At 40.3% G+C, this 17,941-nt stretch overlaps 1 protein-coding gene across 2 annotated transcripts; it reads right to left on the reverse strand.

Moving 5' to 3' along the window:
* Positions 1-1,383: 1,383 nt before the first annotated feature.
* On the reverse strand, positions 1,384-16,536 carry LOC105918374 (cyclic nucleotide-gated olfactory channel). 2 transcript variants are annotated; one of them, XM_021311063.2, is made up of 11 exons: positions 16,391-16,536; positions 16,041-16,130; positions 10,808-10,909; positions 10,402-10,593; positions 10,208-10,318; positions 8,339-8,445; positions 7,694-8,181; positions 7,334-7,612; positions 7,063-7,161; positions 3,965-4,342; positions 1,384-3,832 (listed from the first exon to the last, which is right to left on the reverse strand). In XM_021311063.2, the coding sequence occupies exons 2-11, from the start codon at positions 16,127-16,129 to the stop codon at positions 3,650-3,652; spliced, it is 2,028 nt and encodes a 675-aa protein (XP_021166738.2). In that variant the 5' UTR covers position 16,130; positions 16,391-16,536; the 3' UTR covers positions 1,384-3,649. The 2 variants fall into 2 exon arrangements, with proteins under 2 accessions (XP_021166738.2, XP_021166739.2); XM_021311064.2 differs by lacking the exons at positions 16,041-16,130; positions 16,391-16,536 and adding an exon at positions 11,027-11,183.
* Positions 16,537-17,941: the final 1,405 nt, after the last annotated feature.

Genomic DNA, 17,941 nt, shown 5'->3' on the forward strand with positions numbered 1-17,941 from the left:
TCTCCAAACCTCTAAATAATACATATTTGTACACCATTTACTAATTATGGGATATCTAAAGGCAGTTGGTTTCACTGGATTTTAGGGGAATTAGGGAAGGGGGAGCTGTAGACATGTGCCTGCAATGCTTTAAGATCTTCATTTGTTGAACAAGCAATTCTATTCAACTATTATGTATTGTTTTGTGTTGGTCAATCACCTAAAATTAAAATAGAAGAGATGTAAGTTTATGCTGGTAACGTGGCAAAATGTGAGAAAAAAAGAACTGTTGCAGGGGTATGTAGACGCAAGACACTGTGTCTGCCTGTGGTTGACTGCTTTACTGATGTAAACATGTTGAAATCAAAGCACATCTCCTGATAGATATAGAAGCTCTTACCTGCCCTGCAGCAGAAACTGGAGCCACCAGCATCGTACCCAGCACCAGTGATATTGTCTGCATTGCTAAAAAAAAAACATGAGCTGAAAACAGTTATTTGAAAGCATAGAGAAAACGGTCCCATGTACAGGAAATCTGCGCCTCATGATACAGCGTGTGTGTACAGAAGATCAGAGATCCAGACTACAGCTTGTCTCACCACCCATCTGTCTTACATATCTGTCTGACCTGCTAAAGGATGAATCAGATAGCAAGAATTACTTCATCGTATAGAAAACTAGTGCGCAGAGTTGGATTGGAAGCAGGTTCCCACATGGAAGAAGTGAGAGAAAGTTCAGAGTAGAACAAACAGCAAAGGTTCCCCACAAAAAGCTGCTTTTACCTTTTTAGCCCAGAGAGTATCCACTGTCTCCTGAAATCACTTCCTCATATCTTATAGACTTGCGCTGTTGGACTTTGATCAGAGGCCCTTTGCGAACATGACTGCAGTTATAGAGTTACTACATTACACCGGTATCACTGTCATTAACACACACACACACACACACACACACACATTTTAGAGCTGAAACATTATCATGTAGAATCATATACTCTAAATAAACAGTTTATATGAGATTGTTCAATTAGTTGTTATCAAGACAAATAAAAAGGTTTAAAACATCAAACAGCTTGAAAGAAACCAAGAGATCTCAATTAACTGGATCATTTTTATTTGTTGGGGGTTCAAGCTCAAAGGATGAGGGGAATTTTTTCCCTCTTCCCAATAGATTTTACATTTATTTGTGCTGTATGTCAGTTTAGGCTTGCAGATTTATCTACGGACTAGTTGAAACTGAAAGGTATAGAGGTTTAGAAGATAAACTTTGTATCCCTTAAACCTTTCCACATTTTGTTTTATTAGCCACTAAATTCAGTGCATTTTATCAGGATTTTATGTCGTGTAGAAACAAAGCTGCAAAGTGAGAGGAAAACTGTACATTTTGTTGTTGGTTTTTTTTGTCTTTTTTGCAAATAAGACTCTGAAAAGTGTTGTGCGTATTTGTATTAAGTCCATTTAGTCTGATATGCCTGAATCAAATTTTCCACTTAACTTCCCAGGCCACCTAATTATTCAGTAGAGTCCCCTTGAGTGAGACATAATCTCAGTGTAAATGCGGCTGCACTTTGAAGGCTTGTTAGAGAACTTTGGTGAACAAAGAGCATCTAGGAGAGCAACCCATACTTGGCTCTAAACATAAACTAACGGGCAGGGTGGAGAGAGCAGAAATTAAAGTGGTGCCCAAGAGACCCAGTGTAGCTCTGGAGGAGCTGCGGAGTTTCATAGCTCAGATGGGAAAACTGTTAACAGAGCAACAGTAGGTCATGCACTCCACAAATCTGACCTTTCTGGAAGAGATGCCAGAAAAAAAGAGATTGATGAAAAATAGATATCTAAGTTTACAAGACATATAGGGGACACAACAAACGTGTGGAAGAAGGCAGAAGCTTAGATGATACTAAATCTGAGCATTTTGTTTTATATGCAAAAGGCTGGTGGAGGAAAAGTAAATCACCATATCAACTGGAATACACCCTCCAAAAGGTGAAACATGGTGGTCACAACATCATGCTGTGGGGATGCGTTTCCAGAGATGTGGAAACTGGACAAAGCTGATGGTAAGATGGACGGAGCTGAATAAGAGCATCTCATCTTTCAGTATTTTTCTTGTGAAATTCTACAGGTCTAGTCTTATAGTTACATTTTCTTTGTTCTTTGTTTAGGTTTTTTCTCTTTAGATTATCTTCTATCATCCCATTTTTTTTCCATTTTACCTATTCTTGCAGTTATTTCTGTTTAGTTCCTAATATGTTTTGTTTTGGGGGTTTTCTGTCAGATTGATCACTTTATTTCTGTCCCAGTCATGTTTTGTTCCTACTCTCAGCCACTGCCACCTTAAGCCTTAAACATTGTCACTCAGTCCACCTGTTTATGCCAATCAGTCTCATTGTCTTCACCTGCACAGTACAATTAATACTGGTGATTTCATTCACTCCTCACAGGGGAATGCTGTTGCCATGCCACATCATGTCTTCAGCTGTTTTCATGCCAAGCCGGCTTCTGCTTACCTCTTTGCCAAGTTGTACGTTTTTCTTTAACTCACTGTGCTGCTTCTGCCTGCCTGCACTAGGGTGCACTGCAAAAAAAAACATTACTGACAGAGCAACTCTGCAAGAAAAGCTCAATGTACTTGAGATTAGCAGCAGATGTTCACCTATGCCGAGTGGAATGCTCTGGATCGATGGAAATGCAAGGTGAAATTCTTGGAGAGACAAGTACTGAAATAACTGCATTTCAGTCATTTAGCAAAAACAAAAAAGAAAATCACCATTTGAATCTCTTGATGTGAAAAGCTGTTGGAAAAATTCCCCCAAAAGATTGGCAATTGCAGCAAACACGGGTTCCAGAAAGTGACGACTCAGTGGCACTCAATCCAAAGGCTTGCTGTAATGAGTAGAGCTGGGGAACCCGATATTCAGCCCAACACAGAGTTACGTTTTGAAAAGGTTTATTGAAGGAAAGTTGAATACTGGCAGACGAGGCAGGCAGAAAGGAATGTGGAGGGGACCAGAAGATGTAGGTATTGAAGTCAGCTGAGCGAGGACAGGAGTTGCAGGCAGTGACAGATCAGAACCGATGATGAAGGCATGAGCTGACCACAACATATGATGCAGGCCAAAGAACCACCAGAATGGGCAGAAATCTTGGCAGCAGTGCACATAAGACAAGACGAGACGTTCTGGCAGAGAGTGTTGAGTGAGGCAGGTATATAAAGGCAGGTGGAGAACAGGTGGAGGTAATTAGTGGCAGCAGGTGGAGCTGCTGAGGTGCTGAGTGGTGGCTGGGAGGTGACTGAGCTGATAGCGACTGATGGCTAAAATCAGTGGAAAATCAGTCCAGAAAGTCCAAACATGACAGCTTGCCATATTTTACACATTTTTATGTAAATTTATAATTTATTTAAATTTAGATTAAAAAATTGCCAGAAACTGTATGCCCTTTTCCTTCCAATTTACAATTATGTGTTGTTCTCTCACTAAAATTTAATAAATTGGAGGTTGTGGTTAAAAAAAAAAAAGACCAAATCTAAAACTGCTCAAGGATTACAAATATTTTAGCAAAACGCTGTACATCAAGTTAAGTCTACACAAGTTATCGGAAAAATAAATAACAAAATAACAGCAGTATTTGCTGGACGAGTATTGCTGACAGGTGTGTAAATTGAGCTTTCAGAGTCGGATGTTGATTTCACTTCGTACAAAGTCGCAGCCAGAGACGCTCTCGCTGCCGTCGGCGTCTGACAGGAAGCCGCTGCCGGTGGCTGCTGTGAAGTTCTGTTCGAGGGCTGTGAGTCTCTTTTTCAGTCGAAGCTGGGAAGAGTTGAACTCACTCTGCAGGCGGGCCAAACATGTCTGAAATGATTAGTCACAGTTATTGTCAGGCTTTCGAACTTCCGCTTTTAACTGACCCATAATGTTCAAAAGCATTAAGGAAATTAGAAGACAAAAAACTGACAGAGTTACAGAATTAGCAGCCACACCAACCTGCAGACGGTCCAGGCTGGTTTCCAGCCTCCCCATCTTCTCCTCCAGCTCTTCTCCAGCAGACACATTCACCTCCTCCAAAAGCCCTTCCTTCTGAAGAATGTCCCTCCCCCTCTGCTCCAGCTGGGTCCTGGCGTGGGGAAACTCTTGAAGTGCCTCCATCAGGTCTTGCTTGGAAAGGCAGAACAGGTCCGAGTAGCCCAGACTCCTTATGTTGGCGGTGCGTCGGTTCCCCATCTTGCTGCCACTGATGTTCAGGATGCTAATTTCTCCAAAGCAGCTCCCTGCGGTCAGGACAGCAAACTGGGTGACTCCGTCGTCCCCCACCACCGCCAGGTGGCCCTCTTTAATGATGTACATCTCTTTACCCACATCACCCTAGGAAAAGGCAGAGAAAATCTAGTGTACATGTATCTTTACTTGCCCCCCGCCTCCTACTAACACATTCATAGAGTTTGTTGTTGGCGTACAGCAATAAAAGGGACACTCCACTGATTTCCAGTCTGAATAAAGGTCTTCCTCCAGCTATATTTTTCACCACAACATAAATATAAATGTATAGGAACAAATGAAATTAGAACACACCTCAGATTTTGATGGGTTTAGACAAAGATAAGTATGTCAGAAACACATTTTGTGAACACTTTTTCAGCCGCATGGTGAAAAGATTCATCCCTGCCCTACAATATATATTGAAAACAGCCCTGGAGTAGGCCTGCACTAGAGGGTGCATCGATGGGGTTGGGATTTTTTTTTTTCATTGCCATCCACCAAAATAAACATGTTTGCTAACTTGTTTTGCAGAGTTTTGTGAGATCCATATCTTCCTGTGTAGATGATGGTTTTATTAATAGTTACATGGTATGATTGTGTTGTAAAATGGGGCAGCAATTTTTGAAAATTTCAGAGCATCACAGGCTACCACGTCTTTAATGCCACAGCACCCGAAAGAAAAATCACATCAATTAAAAGGGACTCTGATGCATAAGGGATTGCTTCATTCAGTCTTACTGTAGTAAACAATGAAGGACAGTAATCCTTCTGCAAGATTTATTGTCATAAAAGAACAGAGTTTAGGAGCAGGCTGTAAACAGCGCTGCATAGTGACCCTATGCTGGTAGTGTACATTAGAATAATGTAGTCTCAAACCTTCAACCATTCACAGAAAATGCTCGTCTCTGCTAAACACCTACAAAAGGATGTCGTCTCAAATGATGACAATTAAAGACACCACAAACCAGTCTGGCTTCTGAAACCAGATGACCGGTCCATCAGCCCAATCTTCTTGTACATACTATTAATATTCTATGAATCACTCGCAGTCTGTCTCTGAAAAAAAGAAAAATTACTCTAGCCGTAGTCCTCCTCATTGCTATCTTTATTGCCATAAGTAAAGGCAATTTGTCCTTAATATCACCACTGAGGAATTGTGACCCACTCCAATTTGTAGAAATGTTTTAATTCAGCCACACTGGAGGGTTTTCAAGTATGTACGGCAAATTAATGATTCCATAAATTATGGCAAGTCATCCTGGTCTTGAGGAAGCAAAGCAGGCCCAAACTCTGACCCTACAACCACCATGTTTGTCTGTTTCTGAAAGGCTCTGTTAATTGTAAGTGGGATGGAGCATGACCCACACCTGCCACAAAGTTCCACTGTCACCACCCTGCCTGTCTGCATTCATCTACATCACTCCTCTTCCAGGCTCATGAAGGATTATTCTCTGCACTGCCTCTCAACCACCGCTATCAAGCTCATCACACAAACCTGTTTCTACCCTAACTAAGCCTGCTCTATTCAACGGGAGATTATTAAAAGCTTCCAGCTAATAGATGTCCAGCGTTCCTCATGGCTTGTTTACCACAATTTGACTTTGAACACGTTTTCTGGATTTTCCTGCCTTGGCAAGCTGATGTTGGACATCCACCTGAGCTTTTGGTCTTTTGATCTATGAACTGGACTGTTCCCACAACTACTAGTCTCAGTCCAGACTGCATGTGCATGAACCAGGCCTAAACCATCCTGCAAATAAACACAACAGCGTGTTTGGCTGGAACTTTGGCTTCTCTGCCTGCCCAGGTTGCGTAACACCTTCAGTCATAGAATATATTCCCTAAATTCTTGGGGAGCACTAAAATGTAGTTGACTAATTTCAGATGGGCCTTTGTGTTCTTTTGGGTCAGCAGAGGTTCTGGCTTTGGAAGTCTCCCATGGATGCCCTGTTGCCAAGTCTCTCTTTCTTATGGTTGAAGAACTGCAGAGCTTTAGATGTCATTCTGGGTTGTTTTGTGACCTCCTGATTGATTCAGAGACACACTTGGAGTCATTTTGTTTTCTAGAATTGTGAATGATGACTCTCAGTGTGGTTTGATGGTGTCTCAACCCTTTCCAGACTGATGGAAATCAATGACTTAATATTTCTACAGTTATACAATTATTATTATCATTTTTATTATTATTATTATTGATGTTGTTATTTGATATATTGCTTTGAGATCTTTTAGCCATCAGAAAGGTTCTATTTCAATTATTTTACCTGTAAGTCAGGAAATAATCAGGCCTCGTGTTTGCTTCTAAACTTGAGCTCAGCTCTGTGATTAAAATAAAGTTTAATCTGAGTTATTTCATTATTTAACAAGGGGGCATTGCAAGTGCCAGTTTGGTTTGGATAACTTTTTTTTTTTTTCAATTAATGAAATCATAATTTTTAAACAGTTTTTTTTTTTTGCATTTATTCTGTTTTTCAGGTTGTCCAACATCAAACTTTGTTTGATGATCTTTAACATTTGAGTGTGTTGCTTTTTTGTTTGAAATAACGTTACATGATATTTTCCTTTTTTGTATTTCTTATTGTGTCAATACATGAAACTGTGAGAGCGTGCTTTATTTTTTATATTTACTGAGGTAGGATAACGCAAAAATTTACCATCTGCTCATGTCAGTATTACAGGAGCATTGTAAAAAAGGTCTTGTGGTATTTATCCTCTTAAAAATATAAAATACATCTGTTCTTCTGTTTATCTGATTGACATGTTGTTGACCAAAAGGAACTAGTAACTGATAACATCTCTGAAGTACCAGCAAAAGAAATACAAACCTTTCTGCAGATGTAATCACCAGGACTAAAAACTTGGGGTCGAAGTTTCAACACCAACTCCACGAGGAGACCTGCCTCGCAATCCTGGAAAATACGCACCTAGATCGACATACAGAAACAGCTGCTCCAAGTCACTGGCAAAACGGATTAACTTTTCAGGTTCATTTCAGGTTCTTGGGCTTTGAACGGCATCAAAGTCCAAGAACATTCTAGCCATTTGAGCATCCAAAACTTAAAAAAGCTGATGTCAGTGCAGTTCAGTGGGGCTTACCTTCTTCAGTGTGTCCAGATGAACATTAATAGCGATCTCTGCACGCAGTTTATTTGGCAAGCTCCTCAGCACTTCTTGTTCATCTATCGTCTTCTGATTGGTCCAAAGGTAGTCAAACCAGCGAATGACGCGCTGCTCTAGGACCTTGCTGACATGTCTAAAGTGCATGTAGTGTTTGAGGGCATCGACGCGGGTTTGAAAGCCTACCCGCGTTGCGTTCATGTTGGAGATCATGGCTCCAACATTGCCAACAATGGAGGCGAAAATCAGAACACCAACCTGGGAAAGAAATGCCATCAGACTGGTTTTGAGTAGAGACGTTTATTCAGTGGAATTCATGTTTGTGAATGATAATCTTACCAGAAAGTCGAATATCAAGAAGAGATATTCCTCATCTCTGACAGGAGGAGGGGTCTCGCCAATGGTGGTGAGTGTCAGAGTTGACCAGTACAGACAGTATATGTAGCTTCTGGCCAGGGAGCCAAACTCCGGGTCAGAGGCGTTGGGATAAACCCATGAGTCGGAGCCTAGACCCAGGACTTTGGAGAAACTGTAGTACACACAGGCGTTCCAATGTATGATCACCAGGATGTACAGGACAAGCTTGCAGATGCGGAACGTGTTCGGATAGCTCGTCCGTGTTTCTGTTCGTTCAAAGAACTCGAAGAGGCGCGGCAGCCGCAGCAGACGATTGAATCGGAGCAGAGGAGTGTAGCTCATTCCAGCTATGAGGTACAGGAGGTCCGTGGGGAGGATGGAGCAGATGTCCAGTGTACACTGTAATGTTCGGATGTAGGCTTCTCTCAGACGACGCACATCCTTCACCAATAAGCCTTGATCTAAAAAACCTTCACCAATACAGACAAAAACAAAATGCCCAAGCTAAGGGATTTGGACCAAACAAACCATATACAATGAAAATCTGCATAACTGAACGGGGATTTCTATCAGGACAGAAAGATTGAAAACTAATTTTTTACTTCAGACTAATGATTTACATAGTACCTGTGTGAAGACGGACAGCTATATCCAGTATGTAGACTCCATCACAGATGTAATCCAGCACAAGCCACACCTGGACATTTTTCATCTGAAGCTCATCAAAACAGGCCCTGCAGTAAAATAGGAATAGAGAGAATATAAATATTTGAAAGCAACAAGGAATTCCATGACAATGGTGAAGCATTTGAGCAAAAATCACTTCTTTACACCATCGTTGAAAAATTCAAGCACTGATGGAAGTGATTTCGATAAGATGAGTGCTAAGGCTTTCTATAAAAGTCTATGAAAAATGAGTGTTGGCAACAGTAAGTATACAAGAGGAAACTGGCAGATGCGTTCATTTTTGGTTCAAAGTCTCTTTATCACAGGACACCTTTAAGAGCAAACAGCTGCTCAAAGTGAACAAAAGGAGAGCACTATTGTGCAGTTTCACCTCAAATTAGACCTAGAGACAAACAAACACACAAGATAGATAATCCATCATCACTCACAAGAGAGCTAAATAAACCTGCATTGAGGCCCACAATGGAGGGTGTATGGTTACAAGAGCCTAGTAATGGAGATGATGGAAGTCATCTCTCCACTCTTCATTGCATAAACAATACTAAAATTAAGTAAAATCAAAACAATGACAAACATGACCATGGAGCGTGTTTCATTACCTCAATCCATTGGAACACTTTTAACTTTTTAAGACATGAGAAGTTTAGCGTAAACATATGACTTTTGGTATCTATAAATGATCTGTTTCTCTTCAAACAGGTTATTCATTTCTCCTGACACGTCTTTAAATGACATTTACAGCTAATCAAACATATATGTTTGAAGAGGAACTATATTTCCAGCCTTTATTGAGGTGTCTAAAAGCCTATGTTTGGACCACCATTCTCGGGTCTCAAGAGTTTTAAGGGATCTATACAGCATTTTTCACTTTTTCTTGACTTTTTCTGTAGTCACACAGGGAGCAGATGACAACAACATAGGCATTTTAAAGGGAGCTGAGTAGCTACATCAATGCAGAGTTGGAAGCAATGGGACTGAATGCCCTCTACCTGAGGTTTAATTTTAAAAATGTTTAACCAGTCCTATTTGAATGTTTTTTCCTTGCATGCATATAGTGCTTTATTTTAGGAAAAGAATAAAATATTAAATGGCTTAGCCAAAATTAGATCAGCTACACTGTTGACCGTTTTCCTTGCCTCTTAGCTACTAGTTTGATGGCATGTATCACAGATGTAACTGCTTAAATGACAAAGGATTCAAGATACTTAAGTTGTTAAGTCTGTCTACAAAGTCTTTTCGGTTCTTGTACTTTCTGGGTTTTTGGGAGCCTTCGCAACCTCACGTTCCCTAGTTTCCTCTATTCTCCTCAAACTGCTTTTAGTCCTAATGCAGCTCAGGTGCCTATTGGTGCATATTCCACACATACCAAAGATCATATCGGAGGGCACTTTCACATCCCATGTGCCGGACTGTGAACAACAGCCAGTTGTGATTTTGAAGCATTAATATGTATTTGAAACACTGTGACGATGGAGCAGCAATAATTGCACAGAAACATTCCTTGTAACTCAAATTTGAAGCCATGATTATTTGAATAGTCATTGCATATCTGGTCATTTAAATTGCTGACCAGTGCAACATAAGCAAAAACCAATGTTGTCCAGAACACAACTTCCATGTTAAAAAAGCTTGTATCTGAACTCTGGGAAATTGTACATGAGCATCAAGTCACAGAAGCTTGTAAATTAGAGAGGTGGAGCAGTTATTGCAGAGCAAGATATACAGACCTCACGGTGGTCCAGGATATGGGTGATATTTTTGTAATATTTATCAAAATGAATACACATTTACACAATAACAGTTCCATACCTTACAACCAACAGGGTGAAGTTATAAAAAACTGCTGCCCCGATCACTATTAGCCAGTTGTAGTAGGAATCATCAGATGGGGATAGAACCACAACTTTCCACTTCTTCCTCCTCCCGTCACAAACACAGAACAAATTAAATCAGAGTAAGCACATTTAGAGAAAAGCTTATATGGACACTTTGTGGTATCTTACTTGCGCCGGGAGCGTCTGGTTTCATTCTCTGTCTCAGAACCTGTGCGGCTCTGGCTGAACCTGCTGGGCGGGGCCTGCATGTCCACATTGGCCGGGCCCCTGAAGCGCTCCAGAAAGGAATCAGGCCGCTCTGTCTCCTCGGCCAGGCTCTTCTGGGCCCATTCCCTCAGGGTCATCACCATACTTACTATTCTGCAGGCAGACAGAAACGAAATAAAGCAATGCTCTTTTTTTGTCTCCAAATATCAAAATTATTTATCTCAGACCTAGACTCTTGACTACTGGCTCACAAACAGTAAATATCTGCAAGACTGCACCTACTACTTGCACAACCAGCCAACACTAAACAATAGACAGATGAACACAATTCATTAGTGAATATTCAAGTAAAAGCCTCAAGTTATACCTGGAAAGTGCCCCTCGTCCTCGAAAGGAACTCTGGGAATTCCTTTCAATGGTTGCCATTCTCTGCAGCTCTGAAGAAGTGTCATCGCATATCGATTGGCCTCTATTCATCCAGAGACACAGAAAATAAAGAAATAACTCAGAGGACACGGTCTGAAACATTGGCTAAACACACATTCCCAAGAGAATATAGCTCCCCTGAATCATATAAAACCCGAACCTTCAAAGCAGTGATCTTCCAAATGTTCCTGAAATTTTAGTGTGAATATGATTGCCATCATAATAGTATGAAGTTCTTGTGAGGACGCAATAAAATTCCAAGATTGTTATGTTAAAAATAGCTTGAAATTGTCTAGTCTGCAAATAAGGTATTTGGCTCCATTTGGCTTTCTTGTGTTATTTTTGTAATTCGGCTGTTAGCCTCTTGGTGTCCTCAGTTGATCTTAGGTCTAGCCTGTTATTCTCCACCTGTTTCCTATTTCTAATTGGCTTAGACTTTCACTCATCATTCCTTGCAATATATTCACTCCAGTTTCTTCAATCAATAAGTCAAGACAGTGTCAACATTGTTCAAGATGTTCCAGAGAGATATTTAGAAGTTATGAAGATTAAAAGCAAAAATTTAGAAGTAGTAGTAAGTTTATTAATGAAGACATTTGAATGATATTAAATGCATTAATATTTCTTACTTCTTACATGTTTTTTTACATTATTTTGAAATATCTTTTTTCATTGGTATGAAATTGAAGCTATATATTGTTTTGATCTTTTATAAAGAGCTTTACATACACTGAGATGCATTTAAACCATTAGGGAAAGCCCAGACAAAGATGTCATGGCTTTAATCCCACTTAAAGGACAGGGAATCTTTTGTATCAGTAGGTAACTTTACATCAGATATGACAAAAATCACATGTGGGGGTTCCCCAAGGGTCCATCCTGGGTCCCCTTCTCTTCAATATCTACATGCTCCCTCTTGCTCAGATCATAAAAAATAAAAAATCAGCTACCATAACTATGCAGACGACACACAGCTCTACATCACCATGTCACCAGGTGACTATGAACCAGTTCAAACACTGAGTAAATGCCTAGAAGAAATCAATGCCTGGATGTGCCAAAATTTTCTTCAATTGAATAAAAACAAAACTGAAGTAATAATACTTGGACAAATAGAGGAGAGATCAAAAGTTAGCACACAGCTTCAGTCGCTTCAGCTAGAAACCACTGATCAGGCCTGAAATCTGGGTGTAGTGATGGACTCAGACCTGAACCTTCAAAAGCATCTAAAGAAAATTACAAGGTCGGCTTTCTATCACCTGAAGAACATTTCTAGGATTAAAGGACTAATGTCTCAGCAGGATCTGGAAAAACTAATCCATGCGTTTATATTTTGTAGAATTGATTACTGCAACGGTGTTTTCACAGGTCTGCCTAAAAAGTGGATCAGACAGCTGCAGCTGATCCAGAACGCTGCTGCCCGCGTCCTCACCAAGACTAAGAAAGTAGAGCACATCACCCCAGTTCTAAAGTCCTTACACTGGCTCCCTGTATCTCAGAGAATAGACTTTAAAATACTTCTGTTAGTCTATAAATCCCTGAATGGCTTAGCACCTAAATACATCACCGACTTGTTATCAGTGTATCAACTCTCCACATCACTCAGGTTGTCTGGCTCCAGTCTACTCTGCATACCTAGAACCAGGACAAAACATGGAGAAGCAGCATTTAGTTCCTATGCTCTGCTTATCTGGAACAAACTTCCAGAAAACTGTAAAAGTGCGCAAAGCCTGAGTTCCTTTAAATCAAGACTAAAAACACATTTGTTTAGGGTTGCCTTTGGCTGTTCATTAGTTCAACTTTTTTTAGTCCAACTGTTTTTAATGTTCAATTTTGTTTCTACATTTTATTCCTACTTGCTTTTATTCTGTTTTATTTTCCTATATTTTAATCATGTAAAGCACTTTGCATTGTCTCTGTAGTGAATTGTGCTATATAAATCAAGTTGTCTTGCCTTGTCTTGCCTTTAATTCAATTCAATTCACATTTATTTATATAGCGCCAAAACATATAATCTTAAGGCACTTTACGAAATCAAAATCAATCAATCAAACAACAAACAATGCAAATTGTAGAACAGAAGGAAAACTCAGCAGAGTGAGAAAATTAGACCCTGATGTCCTCCAGCAGCCTAAGCCTATAACATCATAAATACAGAGATAGCCTAAGCCACTCTAACTATAAGCTTTGTCAAAAAGGAAAGTTTTAAGCCTGGTCTTAAAAGTAGACAGGGTGTCTGCCTCACAGACTAAAACTGGGAGTTGGTTCCACAGGAGACGAGCCTGATAACTAAAAGATCTGCCTCCCATTCTAGTTTTAAAGACTCCAGGAACCACAAGCAGACCTGCAGTCTGAGATCCAAGTGCTCTGTTAGGAACATAAGGGGTAATCAGAGCTCTGATATATGATAGAGCTTGATTATTAAGGGCTTTATATGTTATAAGAAGAATTTTAAATTCTATTCTTGATTTAACAGGAATCAAGTCACCCTAGAGTTTGAAGAAGATGTATTATTACAGTAACAGGAACAAACTGGAATCTGTCAGACAGATAAGATTTAAACCAGCCTAATGCTTTTCACTTGATCCCTACAGTATGTTCAAGTCTTTCTAGGAGAATATTGTGATCAACTGTATCAAATGCAGTACTGAGATCTAACAGGACAAGTACAGACACAAGTCCATTATGTGAGGCCATGGGAATATCATTAGTGACCTTCACCAGTGCTGTTTTGGTGCCGTGATGAGTTCTGCAGCCTGACTGAAACTCTTCAAATAGGTCATTACTTTGCAACTGTTCACATACTTGATTAGCAAGTACTTTCTCAAGAACTTTAGATAAGAAAAGAAGATTAGATATAGGTCTGTAATTTATTAAGTCATCTTGATCAAGAGAGGGTTTCTTAAGTACAGGTTTAATAACAGCTACTTTAATAGCCTGTCAATATCCACATACTTACATATCCATTTACTAAGGATATATTTATTATGTCTAAACTTGGGGCATCAATCAAAGGGAATACTTCCTCTACAAGTTCCTAATAGGTTCATTCACAGCAGTTGAATTAAACCTGTGAATGTATTTTAATACCACGTCTCCAATATAAAGTATCTCACAATAGTGAGAACATCTCTAACATGTCCCCATTGTGCCCAATAAGCTATTTTCCCACCCGAGGGACACCCTCAAACTGAGCTGCAGCGTGATGGCCAGGACCATACAGCAGTTTAACAGAACAGTTTCCTCTCACAACAGGGTTCTCCATGGTTGACCAAAGAAGCTAAGGAGCTGAACACGTGCTAAGCGTCCTGTTCAGTGGTTGTCGTTTGAACATAGACATATGAGTCCTGCCAGCATAGTTGCAGAGGTTAAAGGGTTCATGTGAAACTTATTTGGTTCAGAAGGCGTCAGGTGGGTGTTGTGGCAACCAGGTAAGGAGTACAAGGACAAGCATGTTAAGCGTGGTGGTGGGAGTGTCATAGTTTGGGTGTGTGGGGGTATGAATGCTGCTGGATGTGGAGCCATAGAGGTTATTAAGAGAACCATGAATGCCAACATTTACCTTTTATTTATATTGTACCTAAAATGTCTTCAATGATAGCAAAGTGGAACGTAAGTCAAATACCTTGTTGTATGAAGCAACTTGGTGATTAAACCTGATTCTGATGTATTGTTACCTACTGAAGCAGAGCATCCCTTCAGAAACTGGGCCCAAGGGCAGTATACTCCAACATGATAATGACCCCAAACACACCTCCAAGATGACCACTGCCTTGCTAAAGAGACTGAGGGTAAAGTTGCTGGACTGGCCAAGCATGTCTCCAGACCTAAAACCTATTAACGTCCTCAAACGGTAGGTGGAGGAGCCAAAGGCCTCTCGCAACTCGTTGATATTATCATGAAGGAATGGAACAGGACTCCAAGATCATGATATGTTAGGAAAAGTTTCCAGGGGTAAACTGGGAGGCTCTGGTGAACTCCAAGCCAAAAGAAGCTTAGGAAGTGACGGAAAATTATGGTGGTCACACAAACTATTCACACTATTGAGAATTTGGACATTTTCCCTTGGGGGTGTACTCACTTTTGTTACCAGCAGTTTCCACATTAATGGTTGTGTGTCAAATTACTTTGAAGAAACCGCAACAGCAAATACAAGCTGCACAGTGACTACTTTTAACTTTATCAAAATATAATAGCTTCAGTGTTCTCCCATGAAAAGATATAAGAAAAATATTTACACAAATCTAAAGGGTACACTCACTTTTGTGAGATATTGAACTGCTTCCTTCAAGTAATCATATGTTTGCTTAAAAAGCCATCCTACTGTTCAGGAAGAACGCAGGGTCTGTGTCTCAGAGGTCAATGTGTCTCTGTACAAACTGTAAAAATCAACCCTCGAGGCCAACACCATGGTCAAGAGGCTGGCTGGAGTACATAAAAGTGTCGTTATCCACAGTGAAATGAGTCCTGTACCAATATGGATCTGAAGGGCCACTCGGTAAGGAAGAAGACATTATTCAAAAAAGAGTACAGATAGCAGTATGCAAAGGCATTTAGGGACAAAGAGCTTAATTTCTTTAGAAATGTCTTGTTGTTCAAGAAAACCAAAATGAATGTTTTGTTGTTGCTGTGTTTGAATGGAAAAAGGGGAAGCTTTTATGTCTAACAATATTATTGCAACTGTTTGGTATGGAGTGAAAGGGGTTGTACAGGGGTTTTCTGCAGATGGGACTGGTGGTCTTCGCAAATTAGATGGCATCATAAGGAAATAACCTGTTGTGGAGGCAGCATCTCAGGAGTTAAGGCTTAGCCAGAAAACTCCAAATGGACAGTGACCATAAGCGGTAGGCTTCGGTTAGAGTTTTGGTTGGTGCAACCTCTGATATTTGTTGCTGTGCTGGGAAATAGATTGACTCCTGGGCTTTTAAAATGGACAATAATTGATTGTTCAGTGATAAAAGGAAAAAATTCAAATCAGACTGATTCATAGTTTAGTTAACGATGAGACGGATTTACCTATTAGATTATATTGTGTGATTTCAACCAGCACAAATCCACGCTACACTTATACACAACAGCAGATAAAGGCACAGCGAGCACACGTCTTCTTTTAAAAGACCTTGTGTGTGGGTGTATGTGTGTGTTTGGGTGGATCCATGTGTTTCTGTCTGTACCTGCTAAGTGTGCTCTCAGCACGGTCACTCTCCTCCTCTGTCCATGTTTTTACCGAAAGCCTGTGGGAATCGTGCAGCGGACCCGTCATGCTGCACAAACAAAAACACAGCATGGTCCTCTTCATTTACATCTAGTTTTAGAAACAAAACACCAGACAGTCGGGCGTACACTAAAGATGTCCGACTTTAGTCAAAACGAGGGCAAAAGCAAGCTGCCAGTCATATTCAAATCAAAGAGACACTCAGACACACCAGGAGTCAGAAAAGGAAAGGTCACGCTGCACCACATCGCCACAGCAACCAGCTGATGGGCAGAAAACAACAAACAGATTCAGGACAAGTTGACCAACCTGATCAATCCTCTTTCCTCCAGATGTTTGCTTGGTCAGGTCTCCATATCAGTTGACATGTTTAGCTCAGCTGCGTTCCACCTCGCTTCCTGTGAGCAGCTTTTTTTTTAGCCTCTCATCACAGTCGTCATAATGGACAGACGAACACTCAGAGGACGGCTGAAATGGATGAAGCGGCCAAATGTAACCAATAAAAGGGATGATCACGTGGTACACTTCAAAAAGCATCATTTAAATTGTAAATTGTAAGTGTGTGTGTGTGTGTTCCTTTTTAACCACCAAGCTCATCTGAATTCAAGAACCTTGTCTGAAGTGGCCTCTGGGCTGCCATCGTATCTCCATGTTCATTTTCTCTCCTCGTTACTGAGACGGAGAAATGTCTTGATGCAAACATCTAGATATGTCTGTTGAGAAATATTATTTAAGCTCCGTATGGAAAGCAAGATTTTTTCTCTTTCTTTTGTTTAACAGTTAAAGAGTAAGGCTGAGCAGAGGAGAGCAACACTGATTTATGGGTACCAGCAAGTGGGAAACTCTCATTCATGTAGAGTAAAAGCTTTCATTATTTTTCACCCGTTCTTTCAAGCTTGGTGATTTGGTTCTATGAAGGAAATGAGATCATTGGGATTCATCTTTGTGGTGGAAGAATATCCGGGTCGCTGGTGGGGTTTGGAGGAACCTGCCGGCAACAGTCCTGGCTTATGTGTGACGTGTGGGCCTGGAGCTCTTGCAGGACTTCATCACAGGATTTGAAGAAGTAGCAGCTGCTGGCCTTTTGCAAAGATTGAATCTAAGTTACTTTAGAATGCTTTTGGCATGGCAGCTTTAATGTGCATGAGGTCCGGCAATGCCCTCCCAAATCAAAATAAATGAAATAATTGTTACCTAAATATAGAGACTGTAAATGCTCTGCACCTTCCTGTTAAAGAAGAGGTCTCCTAGGTGGGGAGGAGAGCTTACATCTCCAAATTGTGGATGCAGACTGGATGTTGGGAAGGCGGGATTTCTACAGACCTTTTTATATATTTTATCGATAGAAGCATATTTTTTATTAATGATTAGGGAGAAAGGGGAGGAAAGAGTGCAAGTAGGGCCTCAAGTAGTTTTGTAATACAATAAGTGAATAGTTGCAGCAGGATTCTTACACATCAACTTTCCATGCATCAGAGTAGGGGTGGGCGACACAGACTTTAAATTTTATCACGATATATTGTGGTATTATTGTGATAACACTAAAATACTATGTACAGCTTCTTGCAGTCGACTGCATGTCACATTAATTATAGAAAGGCAAATGCTGTACTTAAAATTATATATTTAATAATATAACATATTAATGCAAAATTCAAAAAGGCTTCATCAGGACACTAGCTACATAAAGTAGTGTGATTTTGTTTGAGTTACTAAACTCCACACAGTCAATCCAATTAATTCGATTTTTGAATTTAATGATAATTATTACAGCTCTCAAGGAACCATAAGTGCAAAAAAAGTTAAATTACAATACCACCAATACGTGCAATTTCTGGGGTTTTCAGACACCACTAATTG

Source organism: Fundulus heteroclitus, chromosome 23 (assembly GCF_011125445.2).
Source record: "Fundulus heteroclitus isolate FHET01 chromosome 23, MU-UCD_Fhet_4.1, whole genome shotgun sequence".
Taxonomy (NCBI): domain Eukaryota; kingdom Metazoa; phylum Chordata; class Actinopteri; order Cyprinodontiformes; family Fundulidae; genus Fundulus; species Fundulus heteroclitus.

What these genes read in the sequence shown, in the direction of transcription:
- LOC105918374 (XM_021311063.2), bottom strand. Translation starts at nt 16,129, where the DNA reads ATGACGGGTCCGCTGCACGATTCCCACAGGCTTTCGGTAAAAACATGG. An exon ending in TCTTGATATTCGACTTTCTG is followed by an intron (nt 7,613 to 7,693) that starts GTAAGATTATCA and finishes TTTCTTTCCCAG; the next exon opens with GTTGGTGTTCTGATTTTCGC. An exon ending in GTGATTACATCTGCAGAAAG is followed by an intron (nt 4,343 to 7,062) that starts GTTTGTATTTCT and finishes GCCTTTTCCTAG; the next exon opens with GGTGATGTGGGTAAAGAGAT.